Source organism: Microtus pennsylvanicus, chromosome 9, assembly GCF_037038515.1.
Source record: "Microtus pennsylvanicus isolate mMicPen1 chromosome 9, mMicPen1.hap1, whole genome shotgun sequence".
NCBI lineage: Eukaryota > Metazoa > Chordata > Mammalia > Rodentia > Cricetidae > Microtus > Microtus pennsylvanicus.
Window position 1 is genome coordinate 109,295,756 of NC_134587.1, and position 13,316 is coordinate 109,309,071.

Here is a 13,316-nt window from a genome sequence, read left to right on the forward strand (position 1 = left end):
ATTTCTCTTTTGGGGTATTGGCATGGGTACCCTAAAGCCTTGAGCTTAATGTTCTCTGAGACAGAACTGTTTTAATCTTATCTGAAAACTGGTTCTTTCCCAGCTCAGTTAGCAGCCACAGCATCCCTGAGGGCTTAGAGTATCCAGGGTAGACATCTCATGCCCTAGAACCAAGTTGCTTCCCAAAGCAGCCACCCTGCCAGATTCCATGACAAATGCCTGATACCAGCACATGGGATGTAGATTTAAGGAGGTTCCAGGTCAGTCCAGACCACAGGTGGTGGTGTCCCAGGCCTTTGTGGGAGGCAGAGGCAGGCAGATCTCCTTGAATTCAAGGCCAGCCTGGTCTACAACAGCTAGTTCCGGGACAGCTAGGGCTGTTACACCAATAAACCCTATCCCAACCCCCCCCCACAGAGACCCTGTCTCAAGAACGGATTGCATGCTGGGGGAATGGCTCAGTCAGTGAAGCGCTCACCACACAAACATGGGGACCAAGAGTTTGATGCTTAGAGCCAAGCAGAAGAGCTGGTGCAGGCCAGTGAAGTGCTTGCCACCAAGCCTGGCACCCTGAGTTTGGTCCCTGAGGCCTGTGTGGGGAAGGAAAGGAGACAACCACAAGCACACTGAGGCACTCTCAGTACATGTTCATACATCAAATAAATAAAGTTGGAAACACCCCCCAAAGGTGTTTGTGGTGGTGCATGCTTGCAACCCCCGAGTAGGGAAGCAGAGCCATGAGGCTCTCTGGGGTCACCAGCTGGCCAGCTTCACCTCCACTCCCAGTTCCAGGCCTGTGAGAAATGCTTTTCCCCAAAATAAGATGAATGTCTCTTGAGGAATTAAACTCAGGTTTGACCTCTGACCTACACACACACACACACACACAGAGAGAGAGAGAGAGGGAGGGAGGGAGGGAGGGAGGGAGGGAGGGAGGGAGGGAGGGAGGGAGGGAGAGAGAGAGAGAGAGAGAGAGAGAGAGAGAGAGAGAGAGAGAGAGAGAGAAGCCAAAGCTCGGTGTGGAGATACATGCCTGTCATCCTAGCACTAAGGACACCGAGACATGAAGATATCAGGGTTATCTTCAGCAGCACAGCAAACCTGTAGTCAGGGAGCCTCAGTTCCTTAGGTTCACAGATGCTGAATGGAGGGCGTGAGTTAGTTCCCAGCCGCTTACCGAAATAATCACACAGAAACTGTATTAATTAAATCACTGCTTGGCCCATTAGCTCTATCTTTTTATTGGCTAATTGTTACATGTTAATTTAACCCATCTCCATAAATCTGTGTATAGCCTCGCTGCAGTGGCTTACCAGGTAATGTTCCAGCATCTGTCTCAGGAGGAGGATCCATGGCATCTCTCTCACTCTGCCCTTTCTCCTAGCATCCAGCCTAGCTTTCCTGGCCTAGTTCTGTTCTTCCCTGCCATAGGCTCATAGCAGTTCTTTATTCATTATCCCATAAAAGCAACACACAGACAAAAGGACCTCTCACATTACACAGATTAGCCTGTGTTTGGCCTCCAGGCCCTTGCCACCCCTCGTAACTGTCATGGTCTGAGCTGTAGCACCACCATCCTGGTACCTCTCTGCTGACCACCATGGGAGCTAGCCTGGTGAGGCCCTGGTACCATGTCCCTCCTTCTCCTCTGTTCTTGCTCCTCTCTGCCCACCATCTTCCTTGTGCATCCTGCAGGGGTCCCCTTGATCTGCCTTCCTGTGACTGTCTACCTCCTCACTCGGTCGGTCTCTGCTCAGTTAGCTCTGTGCTTGGTGTGTCAGTCCCATGATCTCCTGTCATTTCCAAAGACCCACTTGGAGAGTTCTCTACCGCCTGTGATCCAGACTCACTCTGAGCCTTTGCAGAGCCCCACATCGTTGTGAGATGAGGTTCAACGTCATGGGTGTGTGGGCTTGGGAGGGCAGAGTAGGGCTCAGTTCTCTTTCTACCATTGCGTGTGGCTTCCTTTGGCTCAGGTCATCCTGCCATCCCTTGGCTTCTGGCCACATCCCTCTCCTTAAGTCCAGGCTTCATTTTTCAGATCTTTAACCGAGTGCAGAGACTCCAGATTTTAATGCAGCTAGCTGCCTTTGGAGGTTGGGTGGGTGGGACTTTCTTGGTAAGGCATAGTTTTATATAGTACAGGCCATTTGCCCTGGAGTACCTAGACTTAAACCCTATGTGATCATCTTATTGCCGCAGGCCTCCTGCTGATTCCCAAGGTAGGTTAGTGTGTGACTCAACCCAGAAAGCTTTCATAGTTACCAGCCTGGCATGTCCCAGCCAAGACACCTGGGAAGGAGGTGGCAGCTGGTCAGCCATACACCTCAGGTCACATCAGAGCCCAGACCAAGAGACCCCTGCAGAGACCCACACTGCTGTGGCTTTCCACAGAAGAACCCTGGCACCCCAAGGCTCTGCCTGATCTTGGCAGGCTGAGGTGCTGCATCCCTAAAATCTGAGGTATGTGGATATTCCAGGCTTCCCAGTTTTTCGTTGTGACAGTGTTTAACATAGCCCAGGATGACCTCAAGCTCCTGATCTTTCTGCCTCCATCTCCTGAGTTACAAGCTTGTGCCACCACACCTGGTTTGTATTGTACCAGGAGTGGAGCTCAGGGCTCGTGCATGCTGGGCAAGTGCTCTGCCCGCTGAGCTCCCCGCTACTGAGCCCCACATCCAGCCTCTAATACAGCGAGTTTTCTGGTTTCATTCGGGGGGGGGGTGGTCTTTTGAGACAAGGGTCTCTTTATAGTCCTGGCTATCCTGGATCTTACTGTGGAGACCAAGCTGACCTGGAACTCAGATCCGCCTGCCTCTGCACCCAGAGTGTTAGGATTAAAGGTGTGTGCCACCATGCCTAGCTCCAGTACAATTGTTAGTAGACTTTTCATGGAGAGCCCCAGACCAAAATGGTGGCAAGAGAAACCCCCCTTGGCCCATGAGACAGTCTGATTTGTAACAGAGCCCCCTTCTAACCTCAGTTTCCCCACTTGCAAACTAGGGACTCAGCAGTGTCTCTTCCCTTTGTGAGGCCTCACTCAGAAGTAGGCTCTAGGCCAAAAGAGAGGGCTGGGTACCCCATAGAGGGAGGAGGGCCCCACAGAACCAGCTGTGCTATACAGACCCCAAGGGACCCATCCCAGCTCTGGGCCCAAGTGCCTATGTCTAACCTCCACTGCTGTCTAGAGAAACAGCCGGCGCCGCCCGCCACAGACCCGCTCATTCCCGGGTCTGGAAATTTGGCAGCTGCTGTGAAGGCTGATTAAAGGCATTCCCAGGCCCCACCGTGCTCGTGTACTCCAGTCTGTTTACAGTGGGCTGCAGAGATGGGGAGGCTGGAGGCCCACCCGGGGCTGAGGTGACTCAGCCTGGAATCTACATGCCTATGTCCTCCTCCATTCATCCCCTCCTGTGGTCACAGTGCCCTCAGTTTGCCTGGTCAGCCTAGTGACCCAACAGGACCCTGGCAACATCACAGTAGGGGACAGACATGAACCCAAATGTGCCAGGCATGGTGGTGCACACCTTTAATCCCAATGCTTGGAAGGCAGAGATAGGCGGAGCTCTGAGTTCACGGACAACTGGTCTACAGAGGGAGTTCAGGACAACCCGAACTACACAGTAAGACCCTGTCTCAAAAAAAAAAAAAAAGTAAAAAATATTTGTTTTTTTTTAGTAAAAATTTTTTTGAGATGAGTCCAAATGCAAGAGTTGGAACCTTTGATTCCTTTGAAATCAAAAGCACACACATCAGCTGGGTAGTAGCTCCTGCCTGTCACTCTAGCATCAGAAACTACAGTAGGGACTCAGAGCCAACCAGGGCTACATGAGACCCTTTGGGGGACTAGAGAATCCCAGCACCCATTTGAGGCAGCTCAGGGGATCTGGAACCTCCGCCCAAGGGCTCCTGTGTATATATGTGTGCACAAACCCACACACACACACGTAATGGAGCCTCCGCCCGAGGGCTCCTGTGTATGTGTGTACAAACCCACACACACGTAATGGAGCCTCCGCCCGAGGGCTCCTGTGTAATGTGTGTACAAACCCCCACACACGTAATCTTTAATTTTTTTAAAATGAAATCATAAAATTAAAGTTGACCATAGTCAACTTTATGCAACACATATAACCCCCGTGTTTGAGACTCTGCAGCAGGAGGATTGCTCTGAGTTTGAGATTCTGTCAGGGCAGAGCACCACTTGCATAGTGTGCTTCTAGTCTTGGGTTCCACCCCCAGCATTGCAAAAACAAAGAGACCCAAAAAGGAACAAGTGTTGGGGAGGAGGTGAGGCTGGAAGCTTGGAGCCCTGTGGGAGTGCGACACTTGCAGCTGTCAGGGAAGACGCCACAGCCAGTGCGCTGAGAACTGCTAGCAACACCACGGCCCCCTCCCAGGTGGACACTGTGACTTGCAGGCCAGGGCTCCGTTGCACATTTGTGTTCACCAATTATTGCCAGCCTCTGAAAGATGGAAAAATATCCCAAGTGTCAATCATCCGAGGAATAAATAAACAGTAATGTGGTGTGCCCATCCTGGGGCGTGCAGTGGGCCGGATGCATCTCAGACAGACAGGACATGACAGAAGCCAGACATGAAAGGCCACATTTTGCATAGCTGGGGGTACATGTCCAGAACATCTAGAAAGATGGTGAGCAGAGTCGGGGCTGCTAGGGTGGGAAGGGACACAGTGCCCCCCCAGGATCAGCCATCCCAGAGCCCTTCGCACACCCCCAGTCTTCCATTATAGCCACAGTTAAGCCTCTAGTGGTCTGGGTCACTAAACTGTGCACACGTGGGACAAATAAGAATACGTACTGGGGGCTGGAGAGATGGCTCAGCCGTTAAAGGCTAGGCTCACAACCAAAAATATAAGAATACGTACTGGTATTTGGGGTCCAGAACACTTTCCTTTAGACCCTCAGGGGAGCAGAACTTGTGGGAGGCTGGAGTGCAGCTCAGGGGTAGAGCACTCACGCAGCTCGTGTGAGCACGGAGGGCAGCTGTCCCACATTCTTGTTGCTGGAACTTGGGGAGCACAAGCCTTCTGACAGGACTTGGAGAAGAACTTGGGGAGTGGATTTTGTGAGAGCTTATAGCTCTTGTCCTCATCCTCCTTGGGGCCCTGCCGCTCTCCCTTCCCACTGGTAGCGAGCTGTTTGCAGCTAGCCAGTCCTCAGCCTGAGCACATTGCCCGGGGGCTGGTTCTGCTCCACCAGGATTGGGGTGAGGCTGTGATGGTCTGCTCTTTAGAATCTGAGGACTTAGCTGCGGGGAGCAGATGGCTCCTTCTGGGGATGTGGGGATGGTGGGTGGTTGACAGGGCTGGGGCAGCATGGGCAGGGGAGGCGTCAAGGTGTCCTGTGTGGGAGGGAGGAGCCCCAGTCTCTGTCAGTGCTGAGTGAGAATGACACTGTGGCTTCTGTCCCCTTCGTGGTGGCTTCTGTCCCCTTCTGTCCCCTTCGTGGTGGCTTCTGTCCCCTTCTGTCCCCTTCGTGGTGGCTTCTGTCCCCTTCTGTCCCCTTCGTGGTGGCTTCTGTCCCCTTCGTGGTGGCTTCTGTCCCCTTCTGTCCCCTTCGTGGTGGCTTCTGTCCCATTCGTGGTGGCTTCTGTCCCCTTCTGTCCCCTTCGTGGTGGCTTCTGTCCCCTTCTGTCCCCTTCGTGGTGGCTTCTGTCCCCTTCTGTCCCCTTCGTGGTGGCTTCTGTCCCCTTCGTGGTGGCTTCTGTCCCCTTCGTGGTGGCTTCTGTCCCATTCGTGGTGGCTTCTGTCCCCTTCTGTCCCCTTCGTGGTGGCTTCTGTCCCCTTCTGTCCCCTTCGTGGTGGCTTCTGTCCCCTTCGTGGTGGCTTCTGTCCCCTTCGTGGTGGCTTCTGTCCCCTTCGTGGTGGCTTCTGTCCCCTTCTGTCCCCTTCGTGGTGGCTTCTGTCCCCTTCGTGGTGGCTTCTGTCCCCTTTGTGGTGGCTTCTGTCCCCTTTTGTCCCCTTCGTGGTGGCTTCTGTCCCCTTCTGTCCCCTTCGTGGTGGCTTCTGTCCCCTTTGTGGTGGCTGGCGCTGTCTGAGGCCCCTACCCCAGAGCCTTGGTACCAGCCCCTCCTGAACTTCGGTGGCTTGAGGCCTTCCCTGAGCTTGCTGGCTCTTGCTTGGGACACTTTCAGAATCCAGGGACGCCAGTTCTCCCTCAGAGAGCACTGGGAAGGTGGCTCCATTCCAGGGTTCCCTGCCCTTGGCTGCCTTCTGTGACTTCTCCAAAGCTATAGAGCTCCAGTGTGAACACCTGGGCCTTTGTGTGCTTGCTGTCAGCCCTGGGAAGGCCTCTTCCCCATGTCAGCTATGAATGGAGGGCAGCTGCCTTGTCCAGGCACAGCTGTGTCCCTCCTGCCCCTGGGGGAGGCCCTAGAGCTGCTCTCTCTGGTCAGTGCTGTGAGCATTTTCCTAGCTGCTTGTGACATTTCTGAACTCCTCTTCCAGGCTCCTCTCCTGTCACCACGGAGGTGACAGACCCAGGGTGAGGAAGTTCAGAGTGTGAACTGAAGAAGGGAGAACCCCGTGGAATTCTAGGCAGTGTCTGATCCCCCTGCTGTATCCATGCAAAGGCCCTGAGGCAGCTGCAACTGGTTTATCTGGTAGAGGGGCTGTAGGGTTGGGAGAGCAGAAGGTCAGACAAACAAGGGGGAAACTAAGGCACACACCGAGCATATATCCCTCTCCTCTGCTTTCTGCTCCTCCTCACCACAGTCCCTGCACAGGACAGAGCCCTGGTGTCAGCCTGTTCCAATTAATCTCTTTACAAGGCCAGCTGGTTGCCATGGCAACTATAGGCCACCAAGGCCTGCCCAAGGCCAATCCATCTGAACAGTGAGGCTGGGAGGGGCTAGTGGTTTGGGAGTTGCACAGGTCTTCCAGGGAAAATGCCAGATCTTTTCCCATTCCCAGGAGAGACTCATAGTGGCGTCACACACGGCCAGGGGTGAGTTTCTATGATGCCCTGTCAGCCCACCCCACAGGAGAGGCCAGCAGAGGGACCTCCACTGAGCCACCCTCCTGGGGCCAGAGAGATGGCTCAGAAGTTAGGAGTGTGAGTACCGTTCTTGCAGAGAACTCAGGTTCCTCAGGCTCCAGGGGCTCCAGTGTCCCCTTCTGGTATCTGTGAACATGTGCACAGTGCATGTAATTAAACATGAAATACATGGATTTGGTTTTGTTGACAGGGCTTCTATGTGTAGCCTTGGCTGTCCCAGAACTTGCTATGTAGACCAGGCTGGCCTTGAGTGCTGGGATTAAAAGCATGCACCACGACCACCCAGCAAAAAGTACACTATTTTTTAAACAGTCTCAAGGTGAGCCGCATGGTGGCTGCCGCACGCCTTTGATCCAAGCACTCGGGAGCAGAGACAGGTGGCTCTCTGAGTTCAAGACCAGCCTGGTCTACAGAGTGAGTTCTGGGACACGCTCCAAAGCTACACAGAAAAATCCTGTCTCAAAAAGAAAGAGATGGAGGGAGGGAGGGAGAAAGGGAGAGGAAGAAAAGAAAAAAGTCTCAAGGCGAACTCACTCTCAGTTAAGGTGAGAGTCAAATCCAGGGCCACTTCATCACCCCTTGGTATCTGTGGGGTTTGGGTGCCGGGGCTTTGTGGACACGAAATTCCAGGAGTCCTCAGGTCACTCTCTGACATGAGGTAGCATTGCAGACTCTGCCAAGCCTTTGGAAATTTCTCTACAGGAGTTGGAACACCTGACTCCACTGAACTGTGGGAATTGTCACAGTGGCGTTTAGGGAATCACGGGACTCTGTGGGCATTTTGGAAAGATGCAGTGATCTTTTTGTCTGGGGCCTTTTGAGTGTGGGACCCACAGATACCAAGGGCTGTGCTGTGTGGAAGAGAGAGGCATCCATGGCCTGAGGTGGAGACACAGAAAGAAGGCCACAGCGTGGGGGATCTAGAACTGGAGCTGTGCGCCCAAATCCTGGGCTGCCTGGAGTGTAGCGGATGGACAAGGCAGGAAGGAACTTCCAGCTTGTGGCAGTCGGACAGCTCTAGAATTCTAACCTGGTCATACCATGTTCACCTGGGATTTGCCCTGGGTGGAGAGGCACCAGGAGCACCCACAGGTGCCCTCTAGCTGCCACCCCTCCAGATGCCCAGCATGGCCACAGTGTGAGACAGGCTGTTCCCCTGTCTGCCAACTGTGGGCCAGCCTGCCCCTTAATCACAGAACAGCAGTGAGAAGTATGTCAGGGGCACCTGCCACCTTGACTCTCGTGGTCAGCATGGACAAGGGCTGGCATTCCAGAAGGGTCCAGGACTGCAGCTAGCAGGCAGGAAGTGAGACCCCACTACAGCTCTGCTCACAGTCTGGTTCTGCATACAGCAGCCACTAGGTCTCAGCGACTAACTGATCCAAGTCCAAGGTGGCTGGGAGCCAAGAAGTCACAAGCAGAGCTGTGACCAGGCTTGTGCCAGGGTCCTTTCTGCAGATTCGGATGGCGCTCAGTTGAGAGTGCACTTGGGCCTCCAGCTGCCTTCTGTTCTTCTCTGTAGTGCACACACCTGTGATGGCAGCACTCAGAAGGCTGGGACAATCCCAATCCTGCAGCAGTGGGCCAAGTAGAAGGTGACAGACTAAAGCAAACATGTGGGTGCCTGCCCGCCCTCTGTCCAGGTGGGCTCTCAGAATTTTAGAGAGGACTGTTTGTAGACCTGGCCCTGGGCTTGGCCCACAGACCTGAGCAGAAATGCTGCAGTGTTGACCCCTGCTGGCAGCTGGGGATGGGAAGGGGAGGCGTCCAACAGGGTGGGGGGGTTACTGTATCTCCTAGACGGTCCCTCAGGGGCCAGTATCCACATGTTCCTGCTTATGTCAAAGTGGCCAGCTTGGCCTGGGGATCAGGGACAAGTGGTTCTCAACCGTGCTAGTGCCATGACCCTTTAATACAGTTCCTCATGTTGTGGTGACCCCCAACCATAAGTATCTCACTGTTACTTCATAACTGTAATTTTTCTGCTGCTATGAATCTTAAGGTAAATATCTGATATGCAGGATGTCTGGTATATACCCCTTCTGAAAGGGTCGTTTGGCCCCCCAAAGGGTTGTCACCCACAGGTTGAAAACCACTGCTTTATGTGCAGTTTGGCTTCAGAGGGACTGATGGGCTGTCCTGTGTGAGCAGCCCAACAGAGTGGCGGACTCGTGCCTCGCGCTCTTCTGTTCTTCCTGTCACATGCTTGTCAGCAGATACCAGGTTGGCATGTCTCTGTAGACAGTTCTGTGTCCTCAGGAAGAGTGTGGTTTGGCTGTAGGAGGATCTCATCACCCCAGGGTCACCCTCTGTCCAACAGTGCATTAGAAAGACTCAGAACTCTCTGGAAGCTCTCTGACTTACAGTTATAGTTTATTTCTGCCAAGGGTGCAGGGTAGGTGGCCCAGGAGACATGGGGCAGGCCTTTCAGTTGTTCCATCACTATGACACCACGTGAGCATGCTCATCCTGCCCACACCAGTGTGTGCCAGCACAGCCATACTGCCTGGGCATCTGGGTTCTTGTTGAAGGTCAGTCTTTAAAGCCCAGGTCCGTGATGATACACACCTTAATAACTAGTGAGGGTGGTGGTAGTGCACACCTTTAAATCGGCAGAAGTGGGCCGATTTGTGAGTTCGAGGCCAGCCTTGTATACAGAGCCAGTTCCAGGACACAGAGGAACACTCTCTCAAAAAACCAAAAACTATGTCTACAGTCTGTCTGTCTGTCTGTCTATCTATCTATCTTTCTATCATATCTCCACATGTGAGCCATGACACATGTGGAGGTCAGAGGGCAACTTATGGGAGTTGGCTCTTTTCTTCACCATGTGGATTGTGGGGATCAAACTCAGGTCATCAGACTCGGTCAGACTTGGTACTGAGCTGCCCAGACCTGCCAAGCCGTCCTGCTGGCATTGCTGCTCCAGTCCTCTTTTGTTTTTTTAAACAGGTCTCCATAGCCAGTGACTGATGGAAACTAAATCCAGGCTCCACTTCTGACTATGTTTGAGTTCTTGTCTTCAACATGAAAATCTTGCAAAAATTCCTTCCACCAGAAGTGCATTCTGGGAGTTCAGAGCCTGTGTGGTTAGCTGTCAGGTGCTCCAGCTCACATGGTTCATCCTTTGCAGACTGGGACTTAATAATGACTGTCACGATAGCAGTGGATGAACAATCAAAGCCACCACACCATCGCCAGGCTCTCACGACACCTGGGTTTTGAGTTCTTTGTTGCATGACAGGCCCATGTGGTCATTCTCCAGCTCTTAGGTGGCTCAGAACGTTACTGCCAGGCTGGTGAGGTTTTTCTTGGCTCCATCGCTGTTGCTGGAGAGGGAGCTGTGGGGGCTTCCCATCGTCAGGAAGAGACTTCGGCCTTCACCCACCGTTCACATTCACGTTACAGCTTTTCCCCGTGGACGTTAAACTAACAGAAAAATCTGTTGCTTTATTGGGTCATCTCAAAGTTTTCCACTTGAGATAACTGTTAGGTCTCATGTTGAGACTGGCGGTTCTGACACAAGCTGGAGTCTTCTGAGTCAGAAGCCACATCTGATAAAATGCTTTCTTAAGACTAAGCTGCAGCACTCAGGAGGCAGATAGATCTCTGTGAGTTTGAGGCCATCCTGGTCTACAGAGTGAGTTCCAGGACAGGCTCCAAAGCTACAGAGAGATCCAGTCTCGAAAAACCGAGAGAGAGAGAGAGAGAGAGAGAGAGAGAGAGAGAGAGAGAGAGAGAGAGAGAGAAACTAAGCTGTAGGCAAGCCTGTGGGTATTTTCTTAATTAGTGATTCATGGGGAGGGCCCAGTCCATTGTGGGTGGGACTGTCCCTGGGCACGTGGTGGTCCTGCGTTCTCTAAGAAAGCAGGCTGAGCAAGACTTGGGGAACAAACCAGTAAGCAGCATCCTCTATGGCCTCTGCATCAGCTCCTGCCTGGAGTTGCTGCCCTGTGTGAGCTCTGGTCCTAAATTCTTCTGATGAATCATAAGCCAATTCTCCCATTCTTCCCCAACTTGCTTTTGGTCATGCTTTTTCCTTGCAGCAATAAAAACACTTAAGATACTGGTCTTGACCTCCTGCCCTTCCTGCCTCAGCCTCTTCAGTGCTGGAACGACAAATGTGCGCCCCATACCCTACCGCAGTGGTACCCTGTCAGGGAGGATGTCCTGAAGGCCTCCAGGTGTCTTGTGCAAATTCTGTTTGTCACCAAAGGTGGGCCTGATGGCCCCAGGGAAGGTGGGGTTCGCACCACAGCAGCCAAGATAGAGCAGCTGCTGCAAGGCCTTGCTGAGCTAGGTGGGTGGGCTCAGACATCTTGCAGGAGAGCAAAGCTTCTGTAGAGTGGACTGGAACCCCCGAGGATCGTTCTGGTCAGACCCAGTTCTGAGGTTCATCCCCAAATACCAGGCCTCCTGTGTTCTCAGACATAGCTGTAAATACAATGGCCTGATGTGCACTGCCCTGGCACCTGGTCTCCATCCATGGAGAACCACATGTGGACACATGTACTGTTCCGTGCCATTTCTGTCACCACAGGACTGGTGGAGCACATGTGGACACATGTACTGTTCCGTGCCATTTCTGTCACCACAGGACTGGTGGAGCACATGTGGACACATGCACTGTTCGTGCCATTTCTGTCACCACAGGACTGGTGGAGCACAGCCCCATCAGTGGCACTCACACCAGGAGGTCAGAAATTGAGGCTCAGACAGATGGGGACCTAAGGAGTGTGACCTGGACGAGATGGGCGCTAAGAGCTACACTGGCTTCGTCCCGAGAAGCACTCCTGTTCTCACTTGTTTCAATTTTTTTGTTGTTGTTGTTGGTTTTTTGAGACAGGGTTTCTCGGCAGCTTTGGAGCCTGTCCTGGAACTCACTCTGTAGACCAGGCTGGCCTCGAACTCACAGAGATCCACCCCCCCCCCCCCCGCCCGCCTCCTGAGTGCTGGGATTAAAGGCGTGGGCCACCACTGTTCAGCTTTGTTTCATTTTTAATTACACTCACTTGTGTGGGTGGAGATCAGAGGACAAACTGACAACTTGTAGGAGTCAGGTCTCCCTGGGGTTCAAGGATTGAACTCGGGTCCTTAAGTTTAGCAGCAAACACTTTTTCTTGTTGAGCCATCTTGCCTGCCCCTTTCCATATTTCATAGCTGCAGGGAGGAACTCAGTGGGGAGCTGTGGGTGGGACCAGCTGGCATCCACTGAGAACACAGAAACCTCCCAGTACAGACCCAGCAGAGGCACCCAAGATTCACTGAGGCACACAGGAAACAGCTGTTTACCTGGGTGAGGTGCTTGACCTGGCATGCAGCCAGTTGGAGTCTTGCTTCCTCCTCCAGTGTCCAAGGCTTCCCCAGGAAGAATGGGCTGGCGTGGGAGTGGGCAGGAAGTTGGGCTGCCAGTTGTTTGTGAGAGAAACTGAGAGGCAGCCCTGTTGTGTACACAGTGCAGGACCCTAGCAACCACAGCCCAGCCAGAGCAGACAGCACTCTCCCTGGCCACTACGTCCAGACACCGGAAATGGGCCATGCCCCTTTCCCTACAGTCCGCACTCCTAAGCAGGGCTGGAGACTAGCAGGCATGCTACTCAGATATGTGACTGTACCTGCTTCCTCAGAGTCCCAAGGAGCTGGAGGGCCTAGGTAGGATCCCCAGTGCTCAGACTAGGGCTAGAGGGTCAGACAGACAGCCCCTACATGTTATATTAGTAAACAGTTTTCCACCATTGAAATAGGCTTCCCAATGGCCAGCATGTCTGTGGTTTCTGGCCAGGCTTTCCCAGGTCTCTCAGTAAAGTGAGCCAGGCAGCTAGCTTCACAAGTTTATGGTCAGAAGCTTCTTTGGGGTGCATTGTCCCACTTGGGGAGCACCATCTAGAATAGGTTCTGCCTCTTTCAGAATCTCTGTCACGGGGTCCCTCAACCCCACCACCTGAACCCTCTGGGTGTCTGGGTACCCTGTGGGGCTCTCTTAGAACATGTTCCTTCCTGCATGGTGACAGCTGGTGGCTTTGCTTCTCCAGCTTCAACTGCAGAAGTCCCAGTACCTGCAGCTGGGCCCCAGCCGCGGCCAGTACTATGGCGGGTCCCTGCCCAACGTGAACCAGATTGGAAGTGGCAGCATGGATTTCTCCTTCCAGGTGAGCCCCCTTTCCTCCTAGGATTTCCCCTTTCCTAGGTAATATTGCAAGTCGTCTTGTCTCAACTTTGTTGCATTCTGAGCTCCACTCAAGCCACAGCCTGCAGGGACAGCTGGGTGGCCCCAGGCTGAGCTGTTTCCACTCATTC

At 53.2% G+C, this 13,316-nt stretch overlaps 1 protein-coding gene across 6 annotated transcripts in view; it reads left to right on the top strand.

Annotated features, from left to right (window-relative positions):
- The window catches only part of Crtc1 (CREB regulated transcription coactivator 1), a 57,871-nt gene that overhangs the window by 18,367 nt on the left and 26,188 nt on the right, over positions 1–13,316 (top strand). For 5 of the 6 annotated variants that reach the window (XM_075987228.1, XM_075987229.1, XM_075987231.1 and 2 more), the window contains exon 2: positions 13,052–13,168. The exons of the other annotated variant lie outside the window; for it this stretch is intronic. In XM_075987228.1, the coding sequence (XP_075843343.1) occupies positions 13,052–13,168 (117 nt within the window). The remainder of the gene's footprint in view (positions 1–13,051; positions 13,169–13,316) is intronic. 6 annotated transcript variants of the gene reach the window in all.